A 20041-nucleotide genomic window follows, 5' to 3' on the forward strand; every position below is an offset into this window, starting at 1 on the left:
AGCACTTTACTGCACCAGGACAGAGACAAACAATCTCCAGCCAGCGTACGGTAGAAACGTTCTTTACTCTGAATTGTTGTTTGTCCTCCGGAGCAGGAAGCGTTTGTGCGTTGGACGCGGCGCGGGGCGAGTTGTGTCGCGTTAAGACACACAGAAGTGTTGAAAAGTGACACGAGTGTCGACGGCAACTCGTCCTCGGGCCGCGTCTCCCAGGTAGAGACCACAGGTCAAAGTTTAGCTCGTCTCCGGGCTCCTGAACCTCTCAGAACCGGCTGGTCTGAGGTCTGTTCCACGGGTAAATTTAAGTCCAGCCTTTATGCAACAGTGACCCCCCCCCACCCCACCAAACCCTCGCCACAACCAAGCAGCCATTCAGAAGGCCACCAAATGATTCAGATGACATCTGACATCTGTCTACTCAATACTGAATTAGAGCGTCGCCCCCCCCCCCCCCCCCCCCCCCTCCCCCTCCAGACGCCGGGCGGGCTTTTGAGGAGTCTCTGATAATTAGTTTAATATCTTTACAAAACATGTCGAGCACTCAGAGAAACGGGCGAACATGAGGAAATGAATCTCTTGGCCCCGAAGCCGCCGAGGGAATCAATCAGAGGACGAATCACCTTTGACCTTGAAATGACATTATGAGCCGCGTTGAGATAACTCCTTGACCCTCCCCTCCTTGTGTGGTGTTTCAACTCCTTCCTCTCTAAATCATTCCTTTGAGTGGTCTGGTTGCCCGGGGCAACGGGTACGAGGAGGCTGGGCGGTGATTTAAAAAGTGTAACGCGGAGTATCGACCTCCTTGTCAAACAGGAAGTGAAATGAATAGTAAAAAGAAGAAGGAGAGGAGGAGGACAGGAGGAGAGAGTTAAAGGAGGGGAAGTCCTACAGGGGCCCAGTGGAGGCACAAAATAACGTATGATAATAATAATAATAAATGAATATGTTTTTAAAGGGACGGTTCACACCACAATCTAAAAGTTTTTTTTGCCTGTAGCTCTTTGTCTTGAGTTTCAGAGTTTTCACTTTTATATATCTATAGATAATAGATATCTCACACCAAAAACCAACTACACTGACAGATAGCCCTAAAAGTTAAATCAATATATGTGTTTAATGTCCCTTTAAACATGATGAACATAAACTGTTCACATTTAACCTGCTCACACATCTCTCTGTGCTGTAAAACAGCTGTTTAATCCCAGAGCAAAGAGTGTGTGTGTGTGTGTGTGTGTGTTAATGTACACTGAGCTGCCCTGGGAAAGTCTACAGCCGTCTAGACGAAAACTAAACACACGCAGTGCAGACTAAACAAATTAGTCTCAGAACCACACGCACACACACACACACCTACACGCACAGGTGCACTCTCATACATCCACATACATTTTTTTGTTACTGTGGACCACACAGGATAATGAAAACATGTATCTACCACACACACACACACACTCAATCACTTCCACAGTAGCCACCCGGCCCCCCACATCCTCTTCTTCTTCTTCCTGTCTGGACGAGCTCCTCCTGTTCCCTAGAGATGCCTGCTGTCCAATGACAGAGTTCCTCTCAGACCCCGCCCCTCGCAGCCATTGGCTGTTTCGGATCGCCGTGGAAACGTTTGCGTTGTTGTTGTTATTATTGCTATGTTGCACTTGTGTGCCTCTGTGCTGAGACAGGCGAAACTCGAGTGGTTGGTTCGGGGCTGTCAATCATCCCTGGCCACGCCTCCTTACTGTCTCAGATGAAGATGATTGGATGATGAAGATGTTTTTTGATAGTGATGCCTCGGAGAGCGTTGCAATACACACTATTTGCCTTTTTGATAATATTATTCCTATTTTAACGTAGTGAGCTAAATGTGCGTTTCTTTGAAATTGTTGTTGTTATTGTTGTTGTTTATTCACAAAAAGTAGTTTCACTTCAATCCATCAAATCACACGGTTTCTTTTGTACGATGTCGTGGAACTAGCCAACAGACTGAAATCTAAGAGCCCATCGCGGTCACATGTTGCCTTCTGGTGACCCCTGACCTCTATGCAGCAGCATCCAGCTGTTAGTGGAGCCCAAGAGAAGAAATGAAAGGGTTAAAGTGAGCAATGTAAACGTGATCTTCTCCAGGTCGGCTATGACCGGATCTCACATTCTTTCCAACACAGACGTCATAGTCGTATCTGCTGATGATTATAATCAATAATCTGTAATCCTCATATGTATAGTACACACTCATTATGTACTAAACATGCATTATAGAACACAACTACACAGATAAACATCCAGCTCCTCAGTATCGGCCTGATTTGCATACACGTCAATCTGAGAATAGTAAAAATGTGCATTTTGTGAATCAAAACAAATTAATTGAAATGTATTCTTTTTAATCCGTGCACACGTGGACGCTGAGAAAACACGGCGAGCGTCTAGAAAGCTTCGAACCTGTTGAGTTTTGCCCCGATGAATCCTGGGTAATAACTCCTCCAGCGAGGGGTGGCGAGGTCTTCAGCATGACGTACTTATATAGAGTTCTACTTATCCTCACCGATAACAATATTTGCTTATTTGTGTATTAAGAAAGATGTTTATTCTAATTTATGATGGATGGTCTTCATGTTGAAAGGTTTGTTGTTGGTTTTTTTTACCGAAGACAAAAGGTTTATTGTTGTTGTCACAGAACACGGTTTAATTATCGGACACATTTCAGTTAGCGTACCATTTAAAAAAATGAATAAAAATGTTTTATAAATATGTGGCCGTCTCCTCATTCATTTGTTTTCCTTTTGTATGTTTCTTTTGGTGGGTTTATGAAAACTTGTACTATGAGTTGAGAAGAAGCCAAAACCACTGAAACCACTGCAGTTCTTAGAGGTAGAAATCACACGCACACAAACACACACACACAAACACAAACACACATAAAGAGCTGGGATAATGGTAATATTGCAAGAAAAACTTTTTTTTTGGTCCTAATAACCTAATACACTACAATTGTTCCTCGGGCTCTAACAGCAATGCTAAAACACACTTTGACATTAATGCATGAGTGATAATGACGTAATAATCATATTTAACAGTACACTATGACACTATTACAGTATTGTGACGGTGTGGCACAGCGTGTACTTGCCTCCTCCAGCAGGTGGTGTTCTTCACTTCTTTCAAAGTTCATTTTACATCCATTACTGTGTTTTGTCCATATGTGGCTTCCTGTTTTATTTCAGTTACCCAGAATTCCTTGTGTCGATTTCTTTCCTGCCTCTCTTAACAAAGTTTTATCATCATTGCAATGACCACTTTTTATTCATATTTATAACTATGCCAAAGTACATTTACTAGCTTAGTTACAAGTTACTTTTCTTGGATGATTCTTTCTCCTGTTTCTCCAATGTTCTGCTCACGTATATCAGAGAAAACTTTACAAACCCAGATTTATAGAAATACAGCCATCAATACATTTGAATTAATCTGTAACAACAACAATGACATGATGAAGGTTTACACATCTACACACAAAGAGAAAAAACTAAATGTAGAGAGAAAGACAAATAGCTGATAGTAATAAAATCAGCATCTTTGAGAGGGAAAAACAACGAGGGAGAAAGGAAAGGAGGGGAGAGTTTGAGTGAAGGGAAGGAAGTAAGGATAGAAAATAAGGAGGTAAAAAAGCAGCTGAGTAGAAATATCGAATAGTTTAAAGATTTAGAGGTGATTCGGTTTTGATTTAATGGACTTCAGGTTTTGAGCTGCCAGATTGGCACAAATAGTAAATTATAAACTTTATTAACCATCTGGTCTGAAATCAGAAGACTTGAGACTCGACCTCTTTGCACTCGACCCACTCGAGGCCCGACTCGGACTTTGAATAAAGACTTCATCAGAAGATTGAAGGAAGGCTCAACAATTGAGATCAAGCATGAGATTTGACTTGGATCAGTCTGGACTCTCCTTTATCTGATGGACTGAAGAGTTTAGTTGAGACTTGATCTAAAAACTGAACGAGGTGATAAAATGAAAAGAGGTTGATGTCGGTAACAAAGTCCAACGATTTGACTCGTGTTGAATGAGACAAACAGGGGACATGTGATCCTTTGTCTCGTTCATTCAGGTCTTTGGTGTTTGAGTATTTGACTAATAAGTGTGAAAAATAAAACATATCATGCAGTGAATTAAGGGCCCTGTGCGCTAATCAATGCGTGGAGGCTTCCGACCAATCGCGGCGCAGCTGCGCTCAGCATCACTGCTGACGCTTAACGGCGGGTCGGTGTCCGACCGGACTCTGCGTGACGTCACCGCGTCACCCTTTTGTACCACACACACATACACACACACACACACACACACACAGCACACACTGCTGATAAGACCTAAACTTTGATGCTACTGCCGTCCACCTTTCATTGCTTCACCCTGCAGCTCGTGTCTTTTTTCCTGCATGTGACGTATTTCGGACATTTCACTATCAGTGCAGACGCAGATGAACTCTCCATGCATTGACATTAAGTTATTTCTTAACTCCGCTCAGGGATTTTTCCAGTTAAATGCGCTACTTTACTCACATATCTTGAAAAAGACCAAAAGCAACAGAGTCCTTCTATCTTTTAAAAACAAAATAATCACTGCAGTTAATATCAAACGTTACTCAAACAGGAGGAAATAAGGCATTTTTTGAAGCAGATTAATTCCCAATTGGTGCTTGAATGAGTATTTAAGGCAGGATCGTGCATGTGGGTTTTTGTGAAAACTAACTTACAAAACAAATAAATGTTTGTGGTAACAAGGGAACTGGTTTTGATTAAACCCTGTGTCCACTTTGAGGCCGAGACACGTTCGGTACAACATGTGGTGGGTTGAGAAAGAGGGACTCGAGTTCTGCAGCGCTGCCTCAGCGTTCTGGCACTACGGATGAATGTACCCAGGGCCTCAGAGGTCAGACCTCAAATCAGTCTGATGTTTGATTGAGGCAATTCAGGTTGGACAATCTGCCTCTGAAGGTCGCAAGAAATAATCAATCAAAAACAAACGAGAAATGAGGAGAGGGAAAGGAGCGAGGTGGCAAGGTATGTAGGAAGGAAGGAGGGATGAGAGGAAAGAGTGAAAGACTGAAGAAAAAGCAACAAATGGAGAAAATAATCTTCGTTAAAAATTCATTCGGAAGATTGAAATAACAAAACTTACCCTTTGGTATCAATTACGTAATGAATGTTTAAATGACGGTTGACTAACACAAACTGATAACAGAGCTGTTGTTTTATTAATACAGCTGATAAATACTCCAGAGTCAGCATTGTAACAGGAAACCAGGAAAGTCCCATTGACTTTCTCGTTGTCAAAGGAGACCTGGCCAAGACAGGCAGCAACATATTAACACTACAGACAGAAAACACAGAAAGAACATTGACATTTCAAAAGCAGCAGTAAGTGGTGTCATGAGACGGTGCAGAGTACACAAAAGCCATTTTGCCCACAAGTACAAATTGGTCCTGAGAAATGAGTACTGTCCAACACCTTTGTGCATGATGAAGACACACAGGTAGTTTGGGAGCAGACCAAGCATCGCCTTATGAATGAAGGTGTACCAAAGACAGAGCCTAAGGGTGACGAAAGCAGGCCATCCCACCTGAGAGTATAACTCACAGGGATGAGTCAAAGCTTCACAAGTGGTCGTGAACCGCAGTGAAGTGGGGTCCACCGAACGAAGGCAGTATGCAGAGGCATGCATATAAACCAAATCACCAAAATCCTTCAGTCTTAATCAACAGACAAAATGTTTGATTACAGTAAAGTTATTACATTTCAGGGTGTAATCTCGTGTATAGAACCACCAGGCACTTGGTCACTGTCCCCTTATGCTTCTTAAACATCATAAATATGCTGTACATGTAAAACAAAATCATAAAAACCTGGAAAATTACAAAGGAAGATAAGGTACAATACTCTTTATGGACGAACAAATAACCTGTTCGCCATATGTCAGATAAGGAATGTACAGTTTGGGACACGCAGTAAAGGTGTGGCTGTGCATGGCCGCCGGGTAATAATTCCTTCAGAAGAGTAAATCATTGTCAACAGAAGAAGAATTCACACAAACACAGTGGGACGGAACACCCACAGCTAAAGGATGATGTTGAAGTCACCTCAGCTAGAGTTGCAGCGTTCACACAGACGCACGTTGCACAGGGTCAAGGGCAGCGGAAGGTCAAAGGCATATGTGTTATATGAGGCTCATTTTTGTTACTCATTTTTTTCATTTTGTGTAGCCCAAAATCGCAAATTACAAATTTGCCTCAGAGGGCTTTACAGTCTGTATACGTGCGCCAACCTCTGTCCCCGAAACCCTCACATCGGCACAGGAAAAACTCCCCAAAAATGAAAAAACCTGAGGGAGAACGTCAGAGGAGGGCTCCCTCTCCCGGGATGGACAGACTACAAAGGATGTCAAGTGTACAGAATGAAGCATGCAGAAGATTCCTGTGACTCACATCAGTAAAACAGGAGTACAGGAGGACCACTGCAACATCAAAGGATTCTTTACTCTTCACCCACTTGCTCAAGTCTGTTTTTACTTGGCCCTTCGCAAAATGGGTTATTTACACTAGGTTCAATTATGGTGTTTAATCTTTATTCAACCAACCAAACGCCTGTTTCCAGGGTAATCAGATCATTCATAAACTTCATAAACTTTCTTTGCTGCAGCTTCGAAAGCAACCACACAAAGCCTGGACATGAGAAGGAGAGTAGTCGTCATCTATTGGATTGTCGACTGCCTTCTCACTAGATATAGAGACCTGTCAATCACAGTTCAGCCCGGCCCTAAAGGACTGTTTTGCTCTATATAATTAGTACCAATAATTTTCTAAATGAACTTCATGCTGTATTGAAGAAGACATGAAACTAGAGATTGAGACCATAACCTCGTGTTTATAAATCAAGAGAGATAGAGAGAGATAGACTTGTATAGAAAGAAGGAAAAATGTTGTCTTTGCTTTTCAGAACCAGAGGTTCCACACCAATAAAACAACAGAAACAACAACGGATCCATGAAAATACCTTTATTTGTTCCCATCACAACAGAACCAAAAGATACAGACAGCGTATAAAAATAAATTAAGACACAAAGTAAAGAAACAGGAACAGAAGCATTTCAGGCGGCTCAAACCGTGACATATTTAGTCTCTCACTGCCACACAAATCCATCCGGCCGTGCACTCACAATAAGTTACCATTCAATAGTCACATTCAGAACTTCAGTAGGACAATACTGAGCAGCTGTTAAATACATAACAGTGATACGACAGCATCCGAATGCATGGAAAGGAAACATTTTTATTGTAATCGTGTAATTGATTTGATACCGATTTGATAGCGATGTTTAATCTACAATTTCCACATGCTCACATTATTAACATTATGAACCAATTATTAGTGTGTTCAGATTAATGCTCTGACTAAAACGGAGTGGGAGAGTTCAGCGGCGGTCTCTAGCCAATGAGAAAATGTGCAGTTCTTAAAATAATTATCAGAAGTGAATTATTCCTCTTACAGTTGTAAAGCCCCTCCTCAAATAAAAATGTACCAAATTCTAGAATCACTCACATTTTGATGTACAATTTTAATTATGTCTTTTTTTAAAAATTCTATTCTTAAATCACAGACAAGCTGTTTTAAAATCAGCAACAAGCTCCTCCAGATTTGGCGCTCTTCACATCCACTTCACCCTCTGCTGCAGGGACTCCAGCTCCTCGGCCACCTCTCTGGGCAGGTCCTGGTTCACCTGCGTGGTGAAGTACCTCCTCACCTCCTCCACCTCGCTCTGCCAGAACTCCCGATCCAGGGAGAACAGCTCGTTGAGGTCCACGTCCTTCTGCAGGCCACGCAGGTCCATGGAGTCGTGACTGGGCAGGTAGCCCACGGCGGAGGGCACGCAGTCGGCCTCGCCGCTCACCCGCCGGAACATCCAGTCCAGCACGCGGATGTTGTCGCCGAAGCCGGGCCAGAGGAATCCGGCGGTCGGGCTCTTGCGGAACCAGTTGACGTGAAATATCTTGGGCAGCTTGGCGCCGGGGTGGTCGGCCATGCTCAGCCAGTGAGAGAGGTAGTGGCCGAAGTTGTAGCCGAAGAAGGGCCGCATGGCGAAGGGGTCGTGCATTATCACCTTGCCTGTGGAAGGAAAGGGTGCGTAAGTAACCCCACACTACACACAACATAGATAGACGACACACATGGGGGGATCCCTGCATGGTTTGATACATGGCTGGTGTCCTTTTCATCTTCACTGTGGAATCAATTGAATGGTGGGACCCACTGAAGACCTCACTAGAGAGGGTAGACACTAACCTTTGTGCTCGGCGGCAGCGGTGGACTCCGACCTCATCGCCGCTCCGACAAACACTCCATGCTGCCAGCTGAACGCCTCGTAGACCAGTGGGACGCCTGAAGGATGCACAGCGGTTAGTATCGTCCTGTTGTTTTTTTCCCCCATCATGTCATTGCATATTCTTCCCCTCTCTGTCTTCTCCTCGTGAGTTCCTGCTCACCTTGTGGCCTGCGCCCTCCGAAGATGATGGCCTTGATGGGGACTCCCTCCGGGGATTCCCACAGCGGGTCGATGATGGGACACTGCCCGGCCGGAGTGCAGAAACGAGAGTTTGGGTGAGCACAGGGTTCACCTGGGGGAAAAAAGAGACATAGAGTTTAATTCACAATACGCAATCCCTGTATCGATTGATAAAAAGAGTGAATTTTCCTCATGGAGTACCCCCAATCTTTGTGATCCGATTCGTCGTTTTAACATACAAACTCTTACCGTCCTCCGAGCTCCAGGGCTGGTTCTTCCAGGAAGTGATGGTGACTCCCTCGGGCAGGGACTGGTCCATGCCCTCCCAGAACACACCGCCATCGCTGGTCTCCCCAACATTGGTGAAGATGGTGTTCTTCACGATGGTCTCCATGGCGTTGGGGTTGGTCTTGACCGAGGTGCCTGGCGCGACTCCGAAAAAGCCATTTTCGGGGTTGATCGCACGTAGGTTGCCTGGTGAGGAAAACACAGTGAATATTGGAAGAGCATTCATGCCACTTCAAAGTCCCTGATCCTGAAGTCTTGAGTCCCTCACCTTGTTCGTCGAACTTCATCCAGGCAATATCGTCCCCCACACACTCGACTTTCCAGCCGGGCAGCGTGGGGCAGAGCATCGCCAGGTTTGTCTTTCCGCAGGCGCTGGGGAAGGCGGCCGCCATGTACTTCTTCTCCCCGGCGGGGTTGGTGACGCCCAGGATCTGAGCGGGACAGACATTCGGTTTTGGTCAGAGTCCCTATGAAACGAGGCCACGTGTTCCGTGCCAGATGCATGACGGGTCTTCTCACCAGCATGTGCTCGGCCAGCCAGCCTTCCTCCTTGGCGATACGCGAGGCGATGCGCAGAGCGAAGCACTTCTTCCCCAGCAAGGAGTTACCTCCATAGCCGCTACCGAAGGAGACGATCTGCCTGCGATCTGGGATGTGAGCGATCAGCGTCTGCTCGGGGTTACAGGGCCAGCTGTTCACCAAGGGCCCTGGGGCACAAACAGGTTTGTTTGAACCAGTTATAACTAATAATCGGTGGTAGTTTGTAGTATGGGTTAGAAAATCTGAGGTACAACAGTTACAGCATTGGTAGTACTAATAGCCAAAGCAGTAATGCCTCAGCTACAGTTTGATTCCGTACTTTTAAGTGGCAGCGGACAGCCGACGGAGTGCAGACAGCGGACGAACTCGCCCGTCCCCAGAGCGGACAGCACGGCCGTCCCCATCCGCGTCATCACCCTCATGCTGGCCACCACGTAGGGAGAGTCCGTCAGCTCCACTCCGATCTTAGAGAGGGGGGAACCCACTGGACCCATGCTGAAGGGAATCACATACATGGTGCGGCCTGGAGAGAGAGAGAGAGAGAGAGAGAGAGATCAACACTTAATGTATTAACATAAGGAAGGTATGACCAGCCTTGTAGTTTAATATGTGGTTATAGCGGCATGACAGCAGCTGACCAGACTCAAACACACCTTCACCACAACAATTACAGCAGCACAATTGTATATAAATCTTGCTATGATTTGTAGTAATGTGTCATGAAGGTAATGCTTAGATATATGCTCTATAATCTACATGTCAGTTCTTCCTGGCTGGTTGGAATTGGGGGCTGAATTAATCCCAAAGTTGTTCTCCGTGGTACCTTTCATGCAGCCAGGGAACCGCTGATCCATTGCTTTGTCAAACTCTTCTGGGGACATCCAGCGGCCCAGCTGGCTGACCCCACCCTCCAGGGGGGTGGGCACCGTGTCCCTCTGGTCCTGGGTCACGATCACCGTCTTACTCTCCACGCGGGCCACGTCCCTCGGGTCGGTCCTCGCCAACCAGCTGCAGGAGGAGGAAAGTAGGGGAGATCGGAAGGGAAATAAGAAGAGGAGGGAAGAAAGGGGCGTTTTATTACTTTGTTACTAGAATAACTTTTATTTTGGAAAACATAGGCACATGTTCAACATACTGTTTTGCAATATGAACGTAAGACAAATACCGATCTTACATGACGTGTGCGTTGACATCTGCTGCTCACTAAACAAGCCGGATTTACCAGTTTGTCAGAATGTTAACCTTTAGTACTGCTGCTGCATTTCAACAGCTGCTGAAGACTTACTGAGGAAAAAGTGCCAATAGGGTCGACGCTGTCAAAAATGCCTTCAGTAGGTGTTGTTTGTTTCACAGACCAGATACCAAAAAAACAACCAATTCTCTCATGAAATGCTCAATTTCAAACTATATCCTCTGAAATATAATTGAAATGAAATAAAAATAAAGCCCCAGCCGACATACCAGTTCTCGTATTTGCTGAGCTTCTTGATCATGCCCTGCTCCTCCAGCTGGGTCAGGATGGCCTTGTTCTCCTCCTCGGATCCGTCGCAAATGTGGAGGAAGTCGGGCTGGCAGAGGCTCACGTTGGCGTCCACAAAAGCCTTGAGGTCCGGGCTGAGGGCGCCGGGGTCGCCCTGCAGGACCCGGGGACCTTTCTGGTTCTGGGACGGAAGCTGAGGAGGCATGGCGGAGGAGTCTGGAGAGAGCGAGCCGGGTGGACGAAGGAAGGGAAGGACTGGAGTGTCTCGAAGGAGTGGACGAGCTTTGCCGATGGGATTGAGGAGGGTTGAAAGAGAAAACAAGTAGAGGAAAGTTCAGCACATGACATGACAAAAAAAAAGCACGCTGCATTTCAAACCCCGCGTTAAAATTCAAAGAAGCGTCAGACCGACTCAGACTCAGCAGCATCCCGCCCCCCGTGGGCCTGAGCACACCCCCTCCGCACGATACCCAAGAAAAGAAGGAGCGTGGGGTTACCTTCAGTAGTCTGTGCAGAGCTGCTCGCTGGGCCTCATCAGCTGACGGGTCCGTCGGAGGTTCTTAGGGGGGGGGCCGAGGGTTGCTTCTCCTTCTTGGTCAATTGGTGGCTGCTGTGGAGAAGGTCTGTGGTTTTTATACCCTGGGATGGAGGAGGAGGAAGAGTAGGAGGAGGAGGAGGAGGAGGAGGAAGGCTCGAAATGTACGGACCTGTTGCTCCCTGCAGATCTGACAAAAACACACTGTGTGACGGGCTGCCAGCCAATCATTAATCAGCAGAGGGACACAGCGTCCTCTCTCTGAAAGGAAATAGCCTGATCATGTCCGGGTGTTTGTGGAGTTTGTTGTTTTTCATCTCACAGCATTCTTCCTCTTTTGTTATTAGTTTCCATGGGATCTGGATACGGTCATAGAGGCTTCCCCTGCGGTGTGTGGCTCATATTATATTTATTTGTGTTTGTAAAACCGTGTTTTTACACCTGCCTCACAAATAAGGTTATTACTATATTCTGAAGAGTGAAAAATAGGTGTTAAAAAATCCATTGAATCAGCAAAAATCTGGTGAACCCACATTTATGAACTCTCATTGATTTCTTTACTTTCTAAAGATATCTCTTAACTGTTAGTGGTCAACAACATTCAATCTGACAAACTATTGTGCAATAACTCTCCCGGTGTGGAAACCTCCTGCCCTGTTTGCAGCAGCCGCTGTTGAACTTTGACCCCCAACACGGAGTGATGTAAGTCCGGGGTTCGACATCGTCAGGCCGTGCGGCGTGACGGTGGCAGCGCAGCGGCTCGGCCCATTTCTATTGGCTGAGTGGCTGGGGCTCGACCTGTGGGGTCAAAGGTCGGCCCTGAGTGCGAGTGTGTGTGTGTGTGTGTGTGTTTGGCAGTCAATAGGATGAGGCTTTTAGCCTTTAAAGGTAAAAGCACTGAGAGTTGCAGTTGATTACGAGTTAAGTCAGAGTTCGTAAATAGATCAATGGGATTAAAGGTAGCAGTATTTATAGTAGTATTTGTTCTTATGATGATTATTATTATAACTTTGTAAATCATTGTTCTGGAGGAGCCTCGCCTCCCTCACCTGGGGGCTTCATAGCGGCCGTGCTCTTCTGGTGCAACAAGTAATATTTATTATAATTAGAACGTCAGCTGACAAGTTCTAATCGGACCGTGAGCTGCGAAATCAAAAAGTGATTTACGTGATGTCGTTTGACGCTGCGTTGCCAAACGACCTCACTTAATTCAACACCACCGTGACCAGGTGGTGTATTTGTGTTAAGCATTACAAAGTGAACCACATGCAACTTAAAAGGGCTCCCGCTGAGTAGAGATTAGATAACACGTTCCGCAATGTATGCACACTTACATAAGTGGTTTGTACAATTTATGATGGTTTGGATGCACTCACAGCATTATTTTATAAAGCTTTTTATGGAGTCTGTAGGAACCTTTTTTTTACTGCTGTTATTCTAATCCCAAGAAGTAATCATTGAACTCAACTCCTCATTCTGATACACTTTATCACCCCTGGGAACAACATCAGTGCTAATGTGCCTGATCCTCTGTCTCTGTCGTCATGTTTGGAAACGCTGAGCGGGCGACTGTGGGAATGGACCCGATGCAGCAGCCAATCGCAGTGAGGGAAGAAGAAGGGGAACCGAGGGCAGAGCAGCCGGCGTGATAATCCCACACAGATTACATAAGGCCCCCGTGCACAGCCACTTTGCACTCAGCGCTCGTAAACCCCCCCAAGAGAGGCCCTCGTAACGTCTGCTAACGTTTGCGACAATAAGAGCCCCAATAAGAGCGCCAATATCACATTTCAATAATCATGTGCCATATGATTTTTATAGTTTTATGTGCAATATATTGTTCTACGATACTTTTACTAGCAGCCCTGCAATATTTATACTGTGTAAATGTAAATGTGGATTTTAATATACATATCCTAATTGAAAGTGTAAAAATAAAGATGTCAATTGTAATAGTAATTAGAAAAAGTAGAGTTCACAATAAAGTTCACTAGTTTAGTTCACTAAACCGAAATATGAAGATGAATGTTTTGGATTGAGTGATATCACAGAGCAGGTTTTCATCATAAAATCCTAAAGCGTGATTTCCACTTCTACTGTTGTAGTTGAGCCAAAAAGTTCTGCGTTGTCCAGGAAAAGTTCTTTAATGAGTATTTAAAGTGAAGACAGAGGGACATTGAATGAACTAGAACATGACCCAGAACAACTGGACACTGATAATGTGGGTAAAGGGGAGAATATACAGTATACAATCTAACGGTATTCTTACAAAAGGGGTTTATGGTGGGATGAAATAATGGTTTGACCAGTTCTATCTGTAAACAGAGATAACACAGGATGACAATACAAAGCAGGAAAATAACTGAAACAAAGATAAAATCCTTTGAAAAAATGCAACATCAGCAGCACAAAAATAAAGCAAATACCTCTGTATCGAAACACGTGTACGAATCTTTACAGTTTAAATGAACTAAGACAATTCAACGTCCACTCTCACAAACCACAGAAGAAGAAGAAGCCTAAGATCGCAGAGTCTTTGCTGTGCTGGTCTGGTTGGATCCGGTTCGTGACCCCCGATGGTCTTCATCAGAATGACGAAGGCACACTGAAGTTTGGGGTCCGGCGTCAGCCCCCGATTGTGCAACGAGGGATTCTGGGGAGGTCAAAGTGCATCGACCCAATCGACCATGTGCCTGGTAGACTGTGCAGGGTTACATGGACTCAACAGGAAGAGTTCTGTGGTAACCCACGGCAACAAGGAGATGAGAACAGGGTAAAAAATCACTTCTGCGACTGTGAGGTTTATGAAAATGCCTCATCCGGTTCTTGAAAGAACACCACGTCCTCTCTGCACTGTAGGAAAACAATAGTTTAAGCTTTTTAGAAATTGTTTTAAGAACAAACATGACTGATCAGGATGCACTGATTAGAGACAAATAAGTCACTAAAATAATCTATTTGATTGACTTTTAAAGGAAGTCTGCAAAGTGGTGTTTTTTTAACTTTTTGGTGTGACTGTATAGAAATGCTAATTATGAAAAAAGAGTAGTATTTATACCATAATTGTTGTATGTCAAAGCACAAACTGGTGTATTCCTGTTCTTTTACACTGAAAAACCTCCATAAAGACACACCGGAGCAGTAAGGACGATGTCTTTGATTAGAGCGCCACCTGGTGTCTCTTCAACACATCTCTTCAATCCAGTCCACACATCAGCAGACAACTCGATTAAAAACACCAAATCCCCTGTGTCTGAATATTCAAACCAGGCCTCATCTGATGGCAACTTTTGGGTAATTACACAACCAAATGTGTATTTCGGACACTAAGAGATCTCTTGGGAGCAGGAGCCTGTTTTTTTTTGCCTCTTTTGTCCCCTCAGAATTTACAAGAAAAGTGACAGAAAGCCTGAGTTGCAGCGAGGGTCTCCAGGAAGGAAGAGAGATGACGCTTTCTCTCTCGCTGGTGCTTGGTTTCAGCTTCCTGTGTGGAGTCAGGTATCGAAATCAGACCTTTTGAACCTGTTCCGTGTGGTTTGTGATTCACCATCAACTGAACCAAGCGGATCTCAAACAAATCGACCGTTTTTTTTAATGCAAATGCATTTGCAATAACATTGTAACTTCCCCCTAAAATGCACTGACTGTTGAAAACGTATCGTGTTGAATGCGACATTTGGGTGCGAAAGGTCAGCGCTTTTCGAGGCTCTGGGTCGACGGTTTGAGGAACTGTAGTCGAAAGGGCGGACTCACTCGGCACGGTTGAGAAGCCACGACGCAGCCTGCTTTAGCTTTGCCTTCGACATGAAGTCCTCCACGTTCCTGCTGCTCCTGTGTCTGTCCTCCTGCTCCGCGGCCCGTGAGTAATCCTACCTCGGTCCGGTCTTACTGTTTAACCTCCACTTCATCTGAAGTCCTCACATCGACACAACAATCAGTTAAAAAAGGTGACTTTGACGTCTCAGAGAGTGAAATGTTCAGGGATTTAATATGAAGGTGAAAATGTTGCACTTTTAAAGTTTAAGGTTTGGAGCGTTCTGACGGCTCCTAACAAGTTTAACCCTTAAAATAACCACGTTGAGTCCGGCTCAGACAACAAGCCCGTGATGGAACGGCGCTCTGGGGGTTTATTAGAAGTGTATTCACATGCTTGGCCGACTGTGCTTCTCTAAACCAGTCATAGTGTCCTTTTCAATGCCGAGCAGCAAGGGGCGACTCCTCTGTCCAGTTATATAGAAGTCTAAGAAAAAATGACTCGATTTATTTCCTCAGTGAACATACAAAACATGAGCTTACGGTATTTCACAATGGGGGATGCTTTAGGGCGGGCTCACTGTGATTGACAGGTCTACACACACCTCCGCTTTTAAAGTAAGTTGACTTCTGTCCTTTCGGTTGCAAAGAAGCTAAAAGACGGCACGAGGCCACGAGGGCCGCACGGTGCGTCTTACTTAAAGCTCTGAATTCCAAACAAGGCTCCTGTGACAACTTTTGGTCCCAGTCGTCAGGTTCAGGGAGAAGTTAACGCCACGAGGACAGAAGCCACCAAGCAAAGACACTTAAACGCATTTAAACGCTGCCTTAACGCCATAAACTAATCATTGGAATCCGAACCCTCTCAAAAAGAACTTATATCCGACTATACTTAATACTTTGCACTTTTAGGATATGCTGCTTCCAAAAATGTTGTTCTTGTTTGTCGAATTCTCAACAGCAGATGTTGTTAGGTGGCGTTTTTATAGTGTGCTTTAAACTCAACACAACCCTTTAAACTCTTGTTTATGGTATGCAGATCTGCTGATTGGGGGGTTCTCACTTCTCCTTTTGTTTTGTGTACACTAGTGATTTCAAACAGGAAGTAGAACTCCGCTCTGTGACCACAGAGTCACTGAGTCGTGATCTATGATGATCTGTGCGTTGTCCCAGATTTGAAAAACAATGGTAGTGTTACAATAGAAACTTTGAATTATTCTTCCTGCCTCCGTTTTAGTTGCATTCCATTACGATAGTTGAGCTTTTTTAGTCAATATCCGAGTGATGGACAGATGGACATTGCTGTACTGACTCTTTCTTATTTAAATCCACATGTTAACTAACGACCACATGCACATAGGGTGTTAATTCCATAACGAGGTCCTTCTCACCCCCCCGTTGGTGGTGCCACAGATGGACATGGATACTTCATGTATGCCGACTTCCGGTGCAACATACACCCCGCGGGGCCGCAGCGGGTGGAGTATCTGATCGACTGGTATTTCAACAAAGAGTTCATGATGCAGTACAACAGCACGTTGGGGAAGTGGACCGGCCTCACCCCGGCCGGACTCATCTCCGCCTCCGTCTTCAACGAGAACCCGTTCGACGTCCTGCAGCGGAAGGAGGAGAAGCAGCTGATCTGCGTGGACAACGTGGGGCACGCGCTGAACGCCACGAGGGACAACATCGGTGAGTATTCCAACACCGGATACGTGACGTCTGTGGGGTTAGCGTAGCTTAGCATAATGACAAGAAGCAACAAAATTAATGTTTTGGATGGCAAGAAAGTCTCAGTTTGCTGTATCATGTGCCATGACTTTCAATAATTCAATTCGACTTTCAGATTTGAAGGTCAAGTTCTCCTTCAAAATAAAAGCCATCGCTGACTAATGATCAACAGATTCCCTCACACCTGTAATTCATGTGATCAAATTATTTTTTACAAGGGGAAGCTATATGGTATGAAGGGGGAAATAGTTTGCGTACCTACATGGTCAAATTCAAACATTTTATTTAATATATAATAACCTAAACCTAAATCTCACTGACCACTCTACTTTACAACAACAGCTGAGCGATGCTTTATATGCACAAATTGCACCGGCGTGAATCGCTCGCCGTTGACCGCCGTGAGCGAAGTCCACCAAAAGGATGAAGGCGGCGTCCCCTCTGGGGTGCGGAGGACATCTCTCAGTCCAAAAAAACGCTTTCCTTCCTTCCAGCTGCACCCAGCGTCCGTCTGGTGGAGGCCAGCGGCTCCGGTGGCGACACCACGCTGGTGTGCAGCGCCTACGACTTCTACCCCAGACACATCCAGGTGGCGTGGCTCCGCGACGGACAGGAAGTGACCTCGGGCGTGACCTCCAGCGAGGTGTTGACCAACGGAAACTGGACGTACTTGGTCCACTCCTACCTGAGGGTCACGCCGGGCGGGCGGGACCGGGTCACCTGCAAGGTGGAGCACGTCAGCCTCAAGGAGCCCAAGCTGCGCACGTGGGCGGAGCACGAGGCCCGAGGTTCGTATCGCCGAGCTGATTCGCCCGAACTCCCGCATTACGCGGGCGCTAACAGGAATAAGAGGTGCCTTTCCCCCGATGTTGTTGCAGACTCGGAGACGGGCTTCCTGTTGGGCGGCGCTTGTGCTCTGCTGCTGGGGACGGCGTGTCTGTCCTCGGGACTGATGGTGCACAGGAGGAGGAGATATTCTAACGTCCTGTGAGCCTGTCAGCAGGACTTTGACTGCGCCGAGAGGAAAGTCCGAAGGGAAAATCTGGAATTGATTTTTAAAAAAGTGACATTTGAGAGTTTTCTGCAGAGTCTTGTAGTAAAGTGTGAGGGTGAAATCACTGTTTAGTTTTCATTCTGAACCAAAGCTGACACATGAGCTCCCAGGGGTGCACCGTCGCCACGGTTACACAACCACAGAGAAGTAACGTGTATGTGTCAAGGTGGCAACTCCGTCTCCACGGTGACGGTAAACAAGGGACATACACACAAAGCGAAACATTAGCCGGACAGAGATAAAGACTCCACACACACACACACACACACACAAACACACGCACGCACACACACACACACGCACGTGCGGACGGGACAGATGGCGGATTCACAGCGAGCAGCCCAACCCGTCAACTTTGTGCATCAAGACGAAATCTGGTAAAAACCTGCTGCTTGTTTCTGGGCTGTCGTTTCCTTTCACTCTCTGTAGGTTCTGTGTTCTGACCGAGCAAAAACCCAATGAAATAGCAAAAGAGTCACGAGGATATCTACAAATGCAAAGGAGCGCTTTGGACTCAAATGGACTTGAGTTTGATTCGGTCTTTGTATCGCAACAGCAGGCTAAGCTTTCTGCCCAGATGTTCTTATTAGTATTACTACTGTCATTTGTTCTGGTTTTAGTTTTACTTTTGAATGATTTTCTCACTCCCTTTTTGTTCCTTTTCCATTCATCTTTTTTGTTTGTTTTGTTTGTTTTTGTAAGAAATGTGCTATAATAAATACGGCTTGCCGTAGAAACTTCATCTAACATGTATAGTGACTTGTATCAATGAGATTTGGTGGATTAATATATTGTTTAAATTTGATATGCAGGATTTTCTTTGCAGTAACGAGACATTTGAAAGATTTAACTTTCAACAGTAACATGAAAATCTTACTACAAAATAATGTATAATATTGAATAGTAATGAATGTTTTATGGTAAACAGCATCTTTTTAAATGTGCGCTGCTAATCTCGTTATACAATCAAACTGTCTGCTGTGTGTGCAGGAAAGCACATTTAAAAGCTGAGAAGGATTCGGCCAAAGTGTGGCCCAACAAGTGGGGCTTTCTGACAGAGGCCTACAAGGAGGTAGACACACACACACACACACACACACACTCTCACACACACACAGCCTCACCAGGTTACCCAGTCACACATTGCTCTCTGCTGGTGAACACACCACGATGGAAAAAGACAAAGAGGAATCCCGGATGTGGTTCCATCGAACTCTTTGTGTCGTCCTTCAGTACAAGAGGGAGAGTGTGAAGCTGAAGGAGGGGGTCAAAGAGAAGCATCCACATCATCACCTGGCGGCACGACCTCCGACCCCTCCGGGAGAAAACATCAATGTACGATCTCTCTCCCTCTCTCTCTCTCTTTCACCCTTCATTTAACTCTGTCTTCCTCTCTCTCTATCAAATCTCAATCTCACGGTCCTGTGTTTTCTTCAGGTTGGACCTTCTCCTCCGGTTCCTCAGACGTCTCAGGCCCTGATCGGGTGGCGTTCGGGGCAATCGCATCTTCAGCTGGAGAAGTATGCCACGGTGCGTTATGGGAGGCGTAGTTTTCTGAAGGAGGTGGACTGGCCATTAGACTTGTGAAGCTGAGTTAGTGACTCATTAAGCTACAAGGATGTATTAAATAAAGTACTTTAACCTTGCATCCTTTCTGGCTGCAAAAAAGTGTGATATATAGTCCATGAGAAAATCTAATATGTTTGTTTAAAGTCCAGCAGTTGGACATTTAAAATGAAAAAGATGAGTAGTTGCCTTTTCTTTGACGGTGGTAGTTGGGATAAAGATTGAAAATGTGTTAAAGAGGGAAAGATATTTCTTGTCCTGATGCTAATGCACCATACAGCAAATCGTTTTTAAATACGATAACTTTACGATAACTATTTGTGATGGAAATGGTGAACTTGTGATATTCTGTTAACCATAATTTGATTAACTGAGATGTCTAAAGTAACTAAATATATCAAAAAGCAAGTCTATAACCATCATAATAATAATGATAATATAATGTAGGTTGATTGATATATATATACTGTATATATATATATATAAATAGTATCATATATATCATGATCAAATTTGTAATTATATATATATATATATATATATATA

The 20041-nt window shown here is 45.0% G+C and overlaps 3 protein-coding genes across 4 annotated transcripts; 2 read left to right on the top strand and 1 right to left on the bottom strand.

The window, feature by feature from the left end:
- Nucleotides 1-7028: 7028 nt before the first annotated feature.
- Nucleotides 7029-11486, bottom strand: pck1 (phosphoenolpyruvate carboxykinase 1 (soluble)). The gene is made up of 10 exons (XM_037448087.2): nt 11354-11486; nt 10838-11138; nt 10200-10384; nt 9696-9899; nt 9356-9543; nt 9105-9267; nt 8798-9022; nt 8529-8660; nt 8329-8424; nt 7029-8151 (listed from the first exon to the last, which is right to left on the bottom strand). The coding sequence occupies exons 2-10, from the start codon at nt 11059-11061 to the stop codon at nt 7694-7696; spliced, it is 1875 nt and encodes a 624-aa protein (XP_037303984.2). The 5' UTR covers nt 11062-11138; nt 11354-11486; the 3' UTR covers nt 7029-7693.
- Nucleotides 11487-14785: 3299 nt separating this feature from the next.
- Nucleotides 14786-18667, top strand: LOC119194263 (H-2 class II histocompatibility antigen, A beta chain-like). Of its 2 annotated transcripts, none has more exons than XM_037448469.2 (4): nt 14786-15250; nt 16558-16836; nt 17370-17663; nt 17754-18667. In XM_037448469.2, the coding sequence occupies exons 1-4, from the start codon at nt 15196-15198 to the stop codon at nt 17864-17866; spliced, it is 741 nt and encodes a 246-aa protein (XP_037304366.2). In that variant the 5' UTR covers nt 14786-15195; the 3' UTR covers nt 17867-18667. The 2 variants fall into 2 exon arrangements, with proteins under 2 accessions (XP_037304366.2, XP_062420090.1); XM_062564106.1 differs by having other exon boundaries at nt 15210-15338.
- Nucleotides 18176-19683, top strand: LOC119194264 (ciliary microtubule inner protein 1-like). The gene is made up of 4 exons (XM_037448471.2): nt 18176-18306; nt 18920-19001; nt 19163-19264; nt 19367-19683. The coding sequence occupies exons 1-4, from the start codon at nt 18248-18250 to the stop codon at nt 19514-19516; spliced, it is 393 nt and encodes a 130-aa protein (XP_037304368.1). The 5' UTR covers nt 18176-18247; the 3' UTR covers nt 19517-19683.
- The last annotated feature ends 358 nt before the right edge of the window (nt 19684-20041 follow it).

The sequence above is a fragment of the Pungitius pungitius genome, chromosome 8 (assembly GCF_949316345.1).
Source record: "Pungitius pungitius chromosome 8, fPunPun2.1, whole genome shotgun sequence".
NCBI lineage: Eukaryota > Metazoa > Chordata > Actinopteri > Perciformes > Gasterosteidae > Pungitius > Pungitius pungitius.

What these genes read in the sequence shown, in the direction of transcription:
- pck1 (XM_037448087.2), bottom strand. Translation starts at nt 11,061, where the DNA reads ATGCCTCCTCAGCTTCCGTCCCAGAACCAGAAAGGTCCCCGGGTCCTG. An exon ending in CTGTCCGCTGCCACTTAAAA is followed by an intron (nt 9,544 to 9,695) that starts GTACGGAATCAA and finishes TTTGTGCCCCAG; the next exon opens with GGCCCTTGGTGAACAGCTGG. An exon ending in CGCTGCCGCCGAGCACAAAG is followed by an intron (nt 8,152 to 8,328) that starts GTTAGTGTCTAC and finishes TTCCTTCCACAG; the next exon opens with GCAAGGTGATAATGCACGAC.
- LOC119194263 (XM_037448469.2), top strand. Translation starts at nt 15,196, where the DNA reads ATGAAGTCCTCCACGTTCCTGCTGCTCCTGTGTCTGTCCTCCTGCTCC. An exon ending in CGCCACGAGGGACAACATCG is followed by an intron (nt 16,837 to 17,369) that starts GTGAGTATTCCA and finishes CCTTCCTTCCAG; the next exon opens with CTGCACCCAGCGTCCGTCTG. An exon ending in GGCGGAGCACGAGGCCCGAG is followed by an intron (nt 17,664 to 17,753) that starts GTTCGTATCGCC and finishes ATGTTGTTGCAG; the next exon opens with ACTCGGAGACGGGCTTCCTG.
- LOC119194264 (XM_037448471.2), top strand. Translation starts at nt 18,248, where the DNA reads ATGGCGGATTCACAGCGAGCAGCCCAACCCGTCAACTTTGTGCATCAA. An exon ending in GTGCATCAAGACGAAATCTG is followed by an intron (nt 18,307 to 18,919) that starts GTAAAAACCTGC and finishes CTGTGTGTGCAG; the next exon opens with GAAAGCACATTTAAAAGCTG. An exon ending in TGACAGAGGCCTACAAGGAG is followed by an intron (nt 19,002 to 19,162) that starts GTAGACACACAC and finishes GTCGTCCTTCAG; the next exon opens with TACAAGAGGGAGAGTGTGAA.